Here is a 16,424-nt window from a genome sequence, read left to right on the forward strand (position 1 = left end):
TTTTCAGGTATTTCTTCAATTCTCCCCAAATTACTTATTGGCAATCAATTCTCTGAAAAGCCACCTCTGTTGTATCTTAAGTTTTTAGACATGCTTATGAACTTAGTATTCTATTTCTCTAACCCATCTGTCAACTCTTGCCCTGACTTTAGTCTTTGAATTAGTGCAGATTTATAGTATGTTTTAATATGTCTCAGGACCAGTTATTTTTCATTCCCCTCCTTAATGTTTCTGGATGATGTTTCTTATTTTTCCATCTGTTTTAAAATAAGCTTAGCTATTCTTTCTCTCTCTCCCTACTTACATATACATTTAGACTGTGTTAACATTATAAGTTCAATTAGGAAAATAGACACCATTATAATTTCAATATTACCATGTAAAAGGAAGTTTATAAATTTAATTCTCAATCTTGTGTGGATTTGTGATATTTTTAATAAGATGGGTTTACTCATTATATTTTCTGGCAGAGTGTCATTAATATAAAGGAAAGCCACATCTGTTTTTTTCACTAGAACATTTTACTGAATTCATATTGAGTTTGTAGTACATTTTTGTTAGTAATGTAATCTGCTGATATAGTCAGCAGTTCATAGTATAGACAAGACCTCCCATTACCCAGCAGGAGATTGAGCTGTATCCTCAGACATCTACAGACTCAGAGTAGTGACAGCTTTCATGTCTGTGTATTTATGATTTTTAAAATGAAATTATCAAACACTAATGTGCCTATCATTCAAAGTTGCCATAGTAATACTAGAAGTCTCTTTTTAACCAAAAAAGGAAACCTAAGTGTCAGACAGCTTAGGTTTGCTTTAGCCCAGGGCCAGGCCTATGTCCGACAGCTAAGGTCTAAGTTGATTAGCAAGCATCTCTCCATTTTCATTCCTTCTTCCCTGAAGTGATTGTCTGTTGCTATGTTCACTGCTGCACATTTTTAGATGTCTGCATAGTTTGGGTGTTTGGAAGTGTATTTGTTGTAAGCAGTAATTAAATGTTTTTCCATTATAAAATTAATATATAATTTTGCAAAGATATGCCCAATATGAGAAATTCCAAAGCATAAAATTATGGGACAATAAAAGTCAAGTGGTTCACAATAACTCGTTTGATAAAGCAGATGGCAGCACAGTCAATTGTAGAGTAAAGCCCTGTATTCCATTCCCAGCACCACAAAAACATAACAAAAACACCCCCAAGGTGTTCTCTGCTATCAATGATGTGTTATATACAGTAGAGGCAAACATTGTCTGAGTGTCTCAACAAATAATTCCTTCCAGAAGGAAAAATAATTGAGGCATGTATTTAGCATAATATCCTGTTCTCTGCTGATAGTCTTTATTTTGTTAAAAGAGAAAGAAAGAAAGAAAGAAAGAAAGAAAGAAAGAAAGAAAGAAAGAAAGAAAGAAGGAAAGAAAGAGGAAGGAAGGAACAAATCTGAACAAAGGCTCCTAAGACTTCAAGCGGCTTTCAACAGGGAGACACATCTTTGTTTACAACACAGCAACCATGGACCTGATCTGATTGTTCCACCTGATGGGAGCCGCTGCACAAGAGCAGAGCTTGGATGGGCAGCTGCAGGCTGAAGCACATGTGAGACAATGGAAGGAAGTCTCCATGTTTACATCTTCATGCAATGAAAGGTGGTTTTCCCATTTGCCTTTTTCTGAGCAATTTAATTTGACATGATCCAAATTGTTTCAGATACAATGTCAACCATGTTTGTGAAATGATGGAGACAAACATGAGGAAGTTAGATTAATATCCGCTTCCCCGAAGAGCAGGGTTCCTTTCCCACTCAGTTCAGTTCAGCCTGGATGCGAGTGAGCATAGGGAAATGACTACCGATAGAGCATCTGGCTGTAGACTCTCCTGCTGCTTGGTCACACAGAGTGGCTCAATGGTGCTTCTGTGTTTGGCTGAGAGACTGCAGGTGCCACTGACAGGAAAAAGAGCTTCATGTAGCAATCAGCAGATTCAAGCTTGGGGAAATACTCATGATTTGAGCCTTCAAGAGTGTGAGGGCGTGTGGGAGCCACTTTTCAGTTTTTGCACTGTTGTGCTTGGAGATAGCTTACCAGTTTAACTTTACTACTGTTGAGTGAAGTCAAGTTTATTTCTCACAGTAAATTCACCAAAGACTATGGTGAAGATGTTGCAAACCCTCTATTATTTATTATAATACAGAAGTGTGCTGTTTTAGAGCATAATGATTTGAGATGACTGTCATCCTCCTTCAACCTCAAATATATTTGCATTTAATTTCAACTGCACATTTACATATTGAAGGATGTAAATCTCTTAAAAATCACACACAATAAGCATGTTTCTTGCATCCTGTTTTGGATCTAGAGGCCCAAACTGGGCATGGTACTCTGATATGTTCAGTAACACAGCTCTGTAGATGTATGGAGACAGATACTGAAAGTAAGCTTACACAGCCATGACTAGGGTGACCACAGTTTGCAATCTAAAATGGACATTTGAAGGCTGGAGAGATGACTTAGCCATTAAGGTGCTTGCTTTGAAGCCTAAGGATCCAAGTTCAACTCCCCAGTACCCAAATAAACCAGATGTACAAGGTGGTGCATGCATCTGGAGTTCATTTGCAGTGGCTAGAGGTCCTGGTGTGCCCATTCTCTCTCTCTCTCTCTCTCTCTGTCTCTCTCACACTCTCTCAAATAAATAAATAAGTAAATAAAATATTAAACTGGACGTTTGAGGTGATGACTGATATAAACTGGATCAAGTAACCACCCTTACTCTTAATCTGATATTGTACTCATCATCACTTAAAAAATATGTTTCAAAAAAATGTATGCATTTCCAAGTTCATAAATTCCTAAAACACAAAGCTTCAATACATTGATGAAATCTAGTTGGAGTTGCTTGAATGAAAATGAATTCTCAAAATAGAGCAGAATAAAAAGACTTATTAACTCATTTTCATTTATTTACTCCCTGTGTACACTGAATCATAAGGCAGACCACAGACAGTCTAACAAGTTAAACTGCTGAATTGAGGTTGTAGCACATACATTCTTCTGACTTTTCTTTCTTTGGAAACAACTTATGGTGTCAATATAGCAGTGTTTGGGGCCTAGCTAAACACCCCACTCATCATATTAGGTGCTTCAACTTCTCTGTCTAGAGAACTATTTCTAATATAAAATAAGTGTTGCACCATTTTGTAATGGGTCACTTGTGACTTGGATGAAAGGAATAATAAGGAAGTAAAGAGAGAGAGAGGGAGGGAGGACAGTCCCAAAGGGCCCAGGTTCTTTTCTTGTCAGATTGTATTTTTGCTAGTGTTATTAGATTTTGCTTTAATATTTTGTTTTGTTTGTTTTAGTGGGTTTTCCTTTTTATTTATTTATTAGAGAGAATGGCCATGCCAGGGCCTCCAGCCACTGCAAATGAACTCCAGATGCATGCACCCCCTTGTGCATGTGACTTATATTAATTACTTATATTAATTGAACCTGGGTCCTTAGGTTTTGCAGGCAAGTGCCTTAACTGCTAAGCCATCCCTCCAGCCCTCTTTCTTTTCTTTCTTTCTTTTTTTGGTTTTTTGAGGTAGTGTCTCACTCTAGCCCAGGCTGACCTGGAATTCACTATGGAGTTTCAGGGTGGCCTCGAACTCATGGCAATCCTCCTACCTCTACCTTCTGAGTGCTGGGATTAAAGGCGTGCACCACCATGCCTTTTTTTTTTTTTTTTTTTTTTTGATGTTCATCTCAACACCCAGACTGTTCAGTTTTCACTTGAGATATACTGACATTAAAACTTTTTTGCTGCTATGTTGATGTTGGAGCCTTTGGGAGGTAGAATCTTGCTGGAAGAGTTGTGTTATTGGGGGAAGACCTTAAAGTTTAATACTCTAGCCCACTAGCTATTCAGAGATAGCTTACTCTTATTGCTTGCTCCGTGCTGCTGCTATGTGACCATGTGAACCAGCGACCTGCTGATGTGACACATGCTGTTTGCTGTGCTTTCCCCATCATGATGAAACCCACTCAGAACTGTAAGCTGAAACAATCCCTTTCCTTCCATGAACTGCTTCTGATCTGGTATTTTGTACCAGCAATGAGAACATAACTGCTGCTTTGTTTCTAGTCAACATACATTTTAATAATGTAGCCATGCTTGTCAGGTGTCAGTGTTGTCTTATTTCTTCATTTTGACTTTTGTACTTCCTTGTTGTGTCTCATTGTAGATATGAGAACAGCCTTATGTGTTTGAGGATGGGTAGTTTTTGAGATGTTCTGCAGTGTGAACCCTCATTATAAGCAAACAATCACCCTAGTAACAAACACACTTGCACAGAAGGCATACTTTGCTTTTAGAGTAACTGCACTTGCTATTTTATTTAGGGATAATTTATTAATCTGAACTGCAGAAAAGGCTATAATGATTTCCATAGAGAGTTACACTACATTGGTTGATAGGCAGTATGCTGTTTACTATGTAATAAAACAAATTCTAGAAAGTCTTGAACAAAGTAACTTGTTTAAAATTCCCAGTATATTTGGACACACACTTCCCTTAGTTCCTCTAAGTTTATACATTTACATTTGCTTTCAAATAATTTTTCTTTGTTCCTGAGTATATTATAATATATTGTAACTGTACATATGTATTAGTTAGGATTTTCTAGGAGCTCAGAGCCAATGCAATGACTATATATTATAAAGAGGAATTATTATAATGGGCTGGTCAGTCTAATAGTGGTGGTCTGCAAGCTGGAGAGTTGAGAACCCAGTAGCTGCTCAGTCCACAAGGTTGAATGTATTAGTAGTCACTATCTTGTTCTGAATGCCTAGAGGATTTCTGGAGGATCCCTGGAAGGCCACTGATACTCAGTTCTCATTGGAATGCTGAAGTATCTGGGTTCCAACATCTGCAAAACATGGCAGCAACAAAGTAGGTGGATTCACCAGCAAGTAGCAAGGGCAGCCAGGCAAAAGGCACTGCTTTTTCTTGGAGGTACCAGAAGGGCTATCTACTCTGGAAGAAAGTCTTCCTCTGTCCATCTTTCTCCCTGGAAACACCCTCACAGACCTGACCAATAGGTGTGTCTCTCTTACCTGTTTCCAAATCTGATCAGATTAACAATAGAAATAAACTGTTACATATAGCCATCCATCTATTTGACAGTTATTTATTAAGCTTTCCCATGTTTACCTGCAAAGATAGAGAAGACATGGAGAGCTATATATAACCAGGTTTGAGATCCAGAAAAATACTACCAAGGAGATGCACATATGTGCAAGAAATGATTCTAACTAGACTCAAGAAATCCAAGCTAGGTAAGCAGGTGTGCATAAATGAGGAGGCAAGAGGAATTTGGCAATGGAAAAGGTGGTGGAGTCACTGAGTAGTAAAAAGTGGCAGGTTAACTTGTTGGGCTTGAAGATTAGAGGCGATCTAGAAGGATGGGTATGACATGGTTTGCCTTACCTGACATTGGGATTAATGAGGGATTTTCTGTGATGGTAATGACAAGCATGGATGGGTGTCTGAAGTAGGGCTGACAACACTGATGATTCAAGAAAGAAATAGGGCTAGAGAGAGACTGTGATCCTGGGATTTGTAAGCAAGAATTGGGAGTTATCTAGTATTGGGGGGTGACCCAGGAGCTATAGATGTCTGTAATAAGAAGATAGGCTGGCCTGAGCTTCAAAGCTGAAACCTTCTTGGGAGGAGAAAGTGACAAATGTGTAGAAGCAAGAAAACAAAGCAAGTAAGTAGAGTCATCCTGATGCGGTGTTCTCTGGAGAGAGCCAAGGTTCCGCTGGCAAACTCACTTGATTAGAAGGTAAACAGAGTTCAGAGAAGAGCCTGAGGATTTAGATTTTCTTGGATTGCCTAAAGGAAGAGCCTTCCCAGTGGCCATAGTGGGAGGTGTTCAAGAGTCAGCTGAAGAATATTGGGGTCTTGGGGCAAGAGAGATGGGATCATAGCATGATGAAGCCTGGTGGTTTCTGAAGCATGGTAAAGAATGGGAGAAGAATGGGATGAGTGTAAGAAATTCTTCCCTCTTTGACATGGTCATTTGGGGGTAGGGTGAAATCTGGCTATCCAGAGCATGGGTAGGTTTGTAGCTTACTCATTCTGTGGAGATGTGGAAGCTGGGAACGTGTATTATCTGTGAGGGTTATTTATGTATTTATTTATGAGAGAGAAGAAGGGGAGAGAGTACTCCAGCCATTGCAAACAAACTCCAGATGCAAGAATCACCATGCACATCTGGCTTATGTGGATTTTGGGGAATTAAACCTGGATCTTTAGGCTTCACAGGCAAACGTCTTAACCACTAAGCTATCTCTTCAGCCCATCTGTGAGAATTATAACAATGCAGATCACATCTGTCAGAACAGTTTCAGAGTGATGTCAAACGGAACCTACAAGTCTTAGCATTTTTTACATATTGTTCTTATATCTAAGATGCACTTTAGTATGTTACATACACATTAGTAATTTTAATAATTACTGTAAAATATTCAAATATACATATAGTATAGTATAAAACGTTAATTACTGTAAAATATTGTATAAACACATTAGTAATTACTAAGAATTAGTAATTACTATAAAATATATCAAATACAAACATAATATAATAAAATAGTAATTATTATAAAATATAGTATAATATATAGTATGATAATTGTATAAGTGGGAATTATTATGATATATTTAAATATGTAAATACAGTATTATGTAAATTAGTAGAAGTAGCAGTAAAATTTGCAGGTTTAATTGGGCTTTATCCTGATTAACAATCAGTACATATATATTTTAATTCTAATTCATATTTTAAAATAGGTCATTCCTTTCTATGTCTGTATGTCTTGCCCCTTTCTCCCAATCAGGTGTGGTGGTACAAATCTTTAGTCCCTGTGCTGGGGAGGCTTAGGTAGGAGGATCACTGTGAGTTCAATAACTGATGTATTACTTTCTTTTTACTTTTAGTGAAGAAAGTTACAATGTCAATGACTATTCCTTAAGGGATCAGCTACTGGTGGAGTCTTGTGACAATGAAGAGATTAATTCTTCTCCAGGAAAGAACACTTCCACAATGCTTTATTCACGACAGAACTCTGCCAGTCACCTCTTTACCCTGACAATCCTCAGTAACCATGCAAGTGAGAAAGTGGAAATGCTTCTGGGGGCTGAGACACAGTAAGTACATGCTGGGGGAAGGATTCAGGGTCTGACATGTGTCTCCTACACCCAGCTGCCCATTGGGCTACCCACTATATTTTTTGTTGTTGTTGCTGAGTACCTACTGTTTTCCAGTCACAGCATCCAGGTGCTTTACACAGCTGTCTTCCTCTCAGTATCCCCAGAGCTGGAGGCTGGTCTCCCTTCCTAAGGGAAATTCACCCTGTTTGATGCATTTTGGTTTAAAATAAGGTTTATTTTCATTGGCAAGCATTAATATTTTATTTGTAAACATTGACATTTTTTGAACAAACACTAAGATTGAAGTTCCTTTTCTCATTCATGCCCTCCTTAAGTTGACTTGGAATGTTCTGTAGCTTCACACTAACTTGTCCTTGGTTTTCTCCTGCACTTGAAAAGTTCCATCTAGTGCCAAAAGATAGGAAATGACCACTTAACATTGTGTGTGAATGCTCTGTAGTTGCCACATTTTCAGCCTTGAAAAATAGCCCAACAGCCTTACAGAAAACAATTCAAATGGTAGTTTGAGTCCAAAGAATCTTAAATTTTCTTAGACATTGGATTTGAAATCATTTCTGACTTGTTTACCTTCAGTCTGATGGAAAACACAGTGATCAAAGAGAAACTCCATTTAGGAAAACATACCAATAGGCTTCTTTGCAGCCAGAGCTTATGCAAAGGCAGAATGGGACCTATAACTCCACCAGCAGTTACTCTGCAGTCTGCTCTTAACCAGGTGGAGGGCATGGGGCCTTACTTTCAGGGGTTTGGGGTTTGGTTCTTTGTGAGCTAGTGACCAATTTATTTTGTTTGGAAATGGGAAATTGCCTCTTGGCAGGTATGATGTCGGGTCAGGGAGTGGAGCAGTGGGGGAAAAGGAGAATTATCTATTTTTTTGTCCCTTGGGTTCTATATAATGTTTTCTATCCACAATTTTAAGTTTTTCTTTCTTTTTTTTTTTCCCAGGTAAGGTCTCACTCTAGCTCAGGCTGACCTAAATTTCACTATGTAGTCTCAGGGTAGCCTCGAACTCACAGCAATCCTCCTACCTCTGCTTCCCGAGTACTGGGATTAAAGGCACATGCCACCATGCCCAGCTCTCTATCCACATTTTTTAGCATAGTCTTAATCTTAAAGAAAGTGACCTAAAGAGATAGCTCCACCTGTTAATAGGCTCAGTTTCTATTTGACATTAAAAATAATCTCTTAAGGGATGGAGAAAAGCAAGAATGGAAAGTTAATAAAGCCATAGAATGTTCCAGATGAACCTAAGGAAGGGATGAGTTAAAAAAAAATGGAGTGTTGGGCTGGAGAGATGGCTTAGCAGTTAAGCGCTTGCCTGTGAAGCCTAAGGACCCCGATTTGAGGCTCGGTTCCCCAGGTCCCACGTTAGCCAGATGCACAAGGGGGCACACGCATCTGGAGTTCGTTTGCAGAGGCTGGAAGCCCTGGCGAACCCATTCTCTCTCTCTCCCTCTATCTGTCTTTCTCTCAGTGTCTGTCGCTCTCAAATAAATAAATAAAAAATTTAAAAAAAATTGAGTGCTATTTTAAAGCATTTTCTTTAGTTAAGAAGATAAAGCATGCCTTTTTATAGGGTCCCATAGTTCTTCCCTAATGCTGTAGAAAAGCCCTGACAGCCTTTCTGGCCCTAACTACTGTGTCCATGCCACTCAGGAAAGGAGTGTGTGCAAGAGGAGAGTGCATTGTGCTGGGAGGTGACCAGCATGGGCATAATCAGTAGCAGACCAATAATAGATATTACTTCAGTTCTAAAAGTCCTCAGATAGCAGAGACAGAACTAGGCCTCCTTTGTTTGAGGGAACCTGTTTACAAAGTGGAAATAATCCCTTTGAACATTGGAATTTTGTGACTTTAAAGAGGAGACAAACTTAAACCCTTTGGTGATTAGTGTGTATGTAGATGTTCTAGAGAATTCTGGGCTAGTTTTTAGAGATAGTGAAAGTGTTTTGTTTTGCCTAGCGCTCTCCTCTTTTCTGTTCACAAGATGGTTTGTCCTTTATTCAAGACTTGTCAACATACCAGGAGAGCATTTTCTGACTGTCTCATCCATAATGTGTGGAATTTCCATCACTTGCTTCTTAGATCATTCCAAGAAAGTGAGCTGACACATCCAGTTCACCACAGCTCAATTCTGTTTCTGGGACATTGTGTAGAATTTGTCCTACCTTCTTGCTTTCTGATCTTGCCGTGGACTGTGTAGATGTTCATTCACTTAATTTAACATGTTCTAAGAATATTTAGTTATGTCACCCATAAACACATACATATGACTCATATTTGTAGTTCTTTAATTAATAGCAAGACAGCATTTCAGAAGGCAAAGGTCTTTTGGGGAACAGAAGGAATAACTGCCATTCTTCCCCACTCTCCTTGCCCTCAATTACTCTTAAGGAAAAAGTAAATGAACAACTGCTTTCAAGACACAAAGTAGAATCGGTGTGGAAAAGAAATATATTATACCAAGATGTATTTTCCTCTAAAAGAGGAAACACAGTTAGTTAACAACCTAATAAATTGTTACATGGCATATTTGACATCTGCCTATCACTTCTGAGCTGTTTTAGATTTTGTTTTTATTTAAAAATTATAGCTGAAAACATAAAAGTTGGAGTACCATATAATATATACATTTTATAATGTTTAAATCAAATTTTTTATCTATTCAAGCAGTTACTTATAAATTGTTCAGGGTGGGCTATCTGATCTTGAGTGATCAATTTTGGTCCATGTAGAATGAGTTCGTTGCTTCTAAGATTTGTGAAATGTCTATATGAATGTGTGTATTTTAGGTTTTCCTTATTTATATGTTATTTGGAGAATGTCCACTAACAATTGAATTAAGAATATGAAATTTTCACTATCACTCTGGCATATTGTAACTGATAATTGGTAATTGGTAGTAGCAGAACTCCAGGTGAGTCATGTATATTCTTGGCTACTGATAATGTGATTTGAAAAATAATGATATTCACACCTAGATGTTTAATCTTGTTTGAAATGCTGTCAGTAGAGGCCATCTGAAAATAACACAGAATTTTAAATCAGTAGGAAGAAAGGGGCAGCTCTTTGGCAGAAGTGATGTGGAAGACAGGTTTTTGATTACATAAAACATCAGGAAAACTCCTCAAATGGAAATGGTACAAACACTTAAAAAGCACCAGAAATGTCCCTGCTATAGAATATGAGGAAGGGATTCACAAGAACCTTCAGAGAAAGTTAAACCTGTAGCTGGAAGGAAGCACACAGGTAAATAACACACATCTGAATTTCCCTAGAACGAGTAGATCAAGTTTACATCTGGTGTCCTAGGAAAATGATGAGTAGCAATCTTTTTGACCCTCAAAAGTATCTTGTTTAGAGATGACTTAGTGGTTAAGGTGCTTGCTTGCAAAGCCAAAGGACCTAGGTTCGATTCCCCAGGACCCATGTAAGCCAAATGTACAAGGTGGCACATGCATCTTGAGTTTGTTTTGCAGTAGCTAGAGGCCCTGTTGTGCCCATTTTCTCTTCTTTTCTCTCTCTCTCAAATAAATAAATAATACTTTAAGAGCATCTTGTTTGGGCTGGAGAGATGGCTTAGTGGTTAAGTGCTTGCCTGTGACGCCTAAGGACCCCAGTTCAAGGCTTGATTCCCCAGGTCCCATGTAAGCCAGATGCACAAGGGGGTGCATGCATCTGGAGTTCGTTTGCAGTGGCTGTAGGCCCTGGCGTGCTCATTCTCTCTCTGTCTGCTTCTTTGTCTGTCTGTAGCTCTCAAATAAATAAATAAATAAAAATAATAAAAATATTTTAAAGTATTTTGTTTAGACAATAAGCTGTATATGGCAAACTAATTCCATAAAAACACACATAACATTATAAAATAAAGTATTACATATTATTGCACATGTTTATAATTATAGGTTTGTATGTGTGTGTGTTGCCCAGTTTCCATGCTTTTTCTCTGATTTAATGAGATTCACAAAGATATGAAGGGATACAGGAAGCTGTCAGCAAGTTCTCTCACCTCATACAGGTTCCTGTCTCAGCTTCTTACCTGTGTGCTCCTTAGCCTTATGTCCTTGCAGTAATGCAGCCTACCTGAAACCTTTCTTTCCCTAGCACACAGGCATCTGTAAATGTGCCATTCATACCACCTCAGTTTCTCCAGTCAGGGGGCTTGATGTCATTCTTTTTGTTGTTGTTGAGTGTGTGCTCATCTGAATATGGGTACACGTGCATGGGTGTGTTTGTAGTACAGAAGTTGGTGCTAGCTGTCTTCCTTGATCATTCTCTACCTTACTTGCTGACGTAGGGTCCCTCACTTGAACCCAGAGCTTGCCAGTTTGGCTATAGTAGTTAGCCTGCTTGACCCACTTTCCCAGCACCCTCTGTCTCCACCTTTCAAGTGCTGGGATTATTGGTGGGCTTTCAGTCCTACCTTGCATCTGTGTGGATGCTGGAGGTCTGAACTCAAGTCCTCACCCTTGCTAGTAAGGACTTTATCCACTGAGCCATCTCTCTAGCCCTGGCTACGTGTCTTTTTTTTTTTTTTTTTAATGAGAAAGAGTGAGAATTGGTAATTGGTGCACCAGGGCCTTTAGCTGCTATAATAGAACTCCAGATATGTGTGCCATCAATTTGTGTATCTGGCTTATGTGTGCTCTGGGGAGCAGAACCTGAATTTTTAGGCTTTGCAGGCAAGCACCTTAACCACTACACCAACTCTTCTCTAAGTGTCATTCTTTTTGGTGGGGGGCTTTTCGAGGTAGGGTCTTGCTCTAGCCCAGGCTGACCTGGAATTCATTCTGTATTCTCAGGGTGGCCTCGAACTCATAACGATCCTCCTACTTCTGCCTCCCGAGTGCCGAGATTAAAGGTGTGCGCCACCACACCTGGCCTAGGTGTCATTCTTGATGCTTCTTGTCTGAACAGATCCATCACCTGCCAGGTCTTCCTATAGGCCTGAGGGTTACATTTTTCCATATATTTTTTTTCTTTCTGCCATCTCCTTCCAGGCTTTCTTTCCTTTTGAGCAATCCTAACTGAATCCTAAACGTTCTTTCTCTCATCAACTCTGCACTTTCTGATTACTAAGACTGAGTTGCAGAGGCATTACTATCTTTTTAAAAATTATCTTTATTTATTTGCAATGAGAGAGCAGCATTACTGTCTTTTCTGCTTTGTATATAGCAGGTTCCTAAGAACTTAGTTTAATATTTCATCCAAAATTAGTTTAACTGGTTTTTCTGTATCCAAGGCAAAACTGAATAGTAGCCATATTTAGGGAAATATTCTTTTTTTTTTAATTTATTTGAGAGCAACAGACACAAAGAGAAAGACAGATAGAGGGAGAGAGAGAGAGAGAATGGGCACGCCAGGGCTTCCAGCCTCTGCAAATGAACTCCAGACACGTGCGCCCCCTTGTGCATCTGGCTAACGTGGGACCTGGGGAACTGAGCCTCGAACCGGGGTCCTTAGGCTTCACAGGCAAGCACTTAACCGCTACGCCATCTCTCCAGCCCTAGGGAAATATTCTTTATTTGCCACACATTTTAGAATTCCACCAGATTTTCTGCCTTTGCATTAAGAATGCCACTAAATAATTTGTATGTATACATCTAGCCATGTGTGCATTGCTGTATGTGTTTGCTTGTTGCAAACCTTAAGTCTTTGTACTGCTGATCAGGTAGCAGTTTGTGAAAAATACAAAAGCTTTCACTTTAAGAAAAGATAGAAAAAAATTGTTTTATCACTGTCATATCTTTTCTCTCTGGGCCTTTCAAGAGGAATGTGGGAGCTGGAGCATCCCCTTTGTCTGCCTTCATTAGAACAAAGCACAGACACCTACAGCTTGCACAAGTGACAGGCTATGGCAAGTGTTGTCCTTGACTTACTGCATTTATAGTAGAAATTGGATGTCTTTTGGGTCCACTGTATATGATGATACAGCAAGGGCATTTTTCAGTAATGGACACAAACTTTCTTCACCCATGTTAAGTAAGTGTAGGACAAAATCATCTGAAGCCATAATCACAAGTCCTCAAAATGACTGCTTCACAGAGAGAGCTGGAAGCCAAGAGATTGGCTGGTGCCTTCTGCCTTCCAGACTCTCTGGTGCTGGGCTTCCTCATAAAGGGGCATTGTTTGCAGGGATTCTTTGCACTCTTCCTGCTTCTGTTAATGATTTAATTACAACAGGAAGTAAAGGGATGGAATAAAATTGTAAATAGTATTTCAGATGCAATCATGTTTTCCAGTCTGTAGGACAATCGCTAGCCTAAGTAGATAATTCATATGGAAAAACGCATCTCAGATCACAGTCCTTTTCTTTCTTGAATCTGCATTCAAGACCAAAGCTGATCTTTTACATTTCTCTGGTACTTCTCAAAGTACTTGCTCCTATTTTTGTTTAAGCTAAATTGTATCTAGCTTTACTAAAGATAAAGCTGTTTTCATCAACAAAGTATTTTAGGCAGAATATGGGCAGAAAATCATTAATAGCATATAACTTTCCAACTCCTCTCATCCCTTCATGGATGGACTACTAACATAGGAAGCCACTATAAGCCTTTGTTTGCATTTATAAATCTGAATGAGCACGTCTGCTCATTCTGAATAACCACTTTCATTCATTGAAACATTGGCAAAAATAGTAAGAACTGGGCTGGGGAAATGTTTAGCCTAAAATGCTTGTCTCACAAACATGAGTGCTGGAGTTGGAAACCCCACTGAAAGTGCTAGGATTGCAGGGCATGCTAAAGATAGAGGCGTACGCCAGCACATCCAGTGTTTTGTGTTGTTTCAAAACCTACCTTTCACCTTTTCAGTACATACTTGTGCTTTCAAGCAGACACCTATTATGCAGTGAGAAGTTGGACTTTGCACTTTTGGCCTTGTTCGTTTAAAACTTCTGTGCTTATTAACCAGTCAGTGTTTGACTTGGTGCTATGGCAGCTTCCTGTTCAGGAGGTAGTGCCATGTACAGAGTGGTTGTGGAAGGAATAGAAGTTTGAAAAATCTCTTCTTAGACTTCTTCTTGGAGCACACATGTTTTAGGTAGCATGTCTTCTCTGCACATTCACAGTGTATTGATAGGGTTTGGATCGGAATTGGCCCACAGAAACAAGGATCCCACCCTACCAGCTCTGGCTGGACCAGAACTGTCTGATACAGTCTCAACCAAGATGGCTACAAACAACTAGCTCCTAAACCTCCCAAGTTTCCTGTTTCTTCCTTAGTTTAGCAGGCTTAGCTCCTGTGGGTGGGTTCTTTCTGAGTCATTGTTTCTCTTGGGCCCCTCAGCCAATCAAGTTCCTCACTTACACACCTGAGCCTGGTGATGAGGCTCATTCTGATTGGTTGTCCGGCTCTTTCCCTCGCAGAGAGGAGAGGGAGAGTCAGTGTCTCAGTCTCCCCTCCCTTCCCCTGGGGTGGGGGTGGGGTTCTTTTGGCCTGTGTGCTTTCCTGCTTTGCTTTCTCTCTTACCTTTAAAAAGAATTAAATTTGTTTATTTGAAAGAGACAAAAACAGACCAGGGCCAAGTGGGGGAGAGAGAAAGAAAGAGAATAAATATCAGTGTCAGGACCTCCAGATATAGAAATACGTGTCATTGAACTTGGGAAGCTTTGAAGCAAGTGCCTTTAACCACTGGGACATCTCTCTAGCCCTCTCTCTTATTTTAACTCTTCCTAAAATACACTTTACCCTTCTCTTGAGTCTGCATACTCAATTCTTTGCTAACATGGACAAGAGCCTGAGACTTGAGAACTGCTGGCCTAGGAATTTTACTCCCACAGAGCTTCCCTCCACATCAGTATCAGGCTTGGGTAAGTTTTTCTGCTTTGTGTGCTCCTTCACACTGAGGGCTCTGATCAGCCAAGACCCCATTCTTTCACTTTACACCCATCCTCAAATGCATAAGGCTTGTGCACTTGTGAGTTCTAGTCGAAGGAAAGGTCAGCTTTGTGGTGGAAGTTGATACCTTACAGTTACCAGTTTGCATCAGCTAGCATTTCCTATTCTGTCACTTTGGGCAAAGAAAAAAGTCTGAATTGTATACCCAGTAGCTTGCAAATTCATTTTGTTTCATAGTATCTCTGGAGGAAATAGATGTCTGTGAGCCTGTGGGCTTGATATCTAAATTTGATCCTGGAATCATCTAGGTTCTAGTTTTCCATTCCCTCTCATAATGACTCTGCTCACATCTTTGAGATGCAATGCTTTCAGCTTCTCAGTGGGAGGGAGCTACTTGGCAAGGCTCTTGGAAGCCCCAGGGGAAGTGGTGTGGTTTTGACAGCTTCTAAGAGGGGGTGGGACTGACTCAATTGAAGCACTTTCACCAAGGGGGCTCCTTTCAGCCAGGGCAACAAGAAGTGTCTTGTTCTGTCATCTGGAGTCCCTGTAAGAGGGGCTGCCCTGTCTACAGGATGCCATTAGCATCTAGGCAGCATGCCACAGGAGTGAGAGGTCATCAAGACTGCTGGCCACTTCGCACAGATACTGGGAGACTGTAATGTGCAAGATCCAGCTCTGAATTGCTCCATGGTGCTCCAGGAAGTGTGATCATTGAAGGTGCTGGGGCCATAGGATAATCTTCCCCTGTTGGAATGACAGATTTATTTTCAGTTGGGATTATACTTTGGAAATTGTAGTTGAGCCAAAATGTAATAAAGATCTTATCCCAGCAAACAACAGAGTTTAAAGTGTTTGTTAAGTGACAGGTGGTGCTCTAGAGACAATGCTTTTAGCCAGGAGATTTCAGAACCTTCCAGGAAGTGTCTAAGGATCCACTGGTCAGAAGGTTCCCTAAGACTGGCATGGGGGGATGGACGTGTAGGCATCTGGCTCAGGTTGCCTCAAAGTATTTTCAATATTGAATGAAATATTGAGCAAAAAAAGCCAGAGCTGAAGAATGTGCTGTACAATTCCATTATTCTAAATTATAAAACAGGGAAAACTCATCTGTGGTGGTGGGAATCAGTGGCATTCCTGTTGGACAGTGGTTATTGATTATGCAGCACATATATGTCATTATATGTAAGTATGCAGCCACATAAAAGAGTACAGTTTGGGTTTGGGCGAAGGTTGTTACTGATAGCAATTTAAAGAGGATGATGAGTGGGTTAGCTGGCAGAAAAGAAGGGAAGTGAGTATTTGAGAATAACAACACTTCGTACTTCTTTCCTGGTGGGGGGCAGTTTAAAGAGGACGATGAGTGGGCTAGCTAGTCA

The 16,424-nt window shown here is 39.9% G+C and overlaps 1 protein-coding gene across 1 annotated transcript in view; it reads left to right on the forward strand.

Annotated features, from left to right (window-relative positions):
- Positions 1–16,424, forward strand: part of Arhgef26 (Rho guanine nucleotide exchange factor 26) — a 107,674-nt gene that overhangs the window by 84,988 nt on the left and 6,262 nt on the right. Inside the window, exon 11 of the mRNA XM_004655927.2 lies at positions 6,976–7,185. Coding sequence (XP_004655984.2) covers positions 6,976–7,185 — 210 coding nt within the window. The remainder of the gene's footprint in view (positions 1–6,975; positions 7,186–16,424) is intronic.

The sequence above is a fragment of the Jaculus jaculus genome, chromosome 12 (assembly GCF_020740685.1).
Source record: "Jaculus jaculus isolate mJacJac1 chromosome 12, mJacJac1.mat.Y.cur, whole genome shotgun sequence".
In the NCBI taxonomy this organism is placed as follows: domain Eukaryota; kingdom Metazoa; phylum Chordata; class Mammalia; order Rodentia; family Dipodidae; genus Jaculus; species Jaculus jaculus.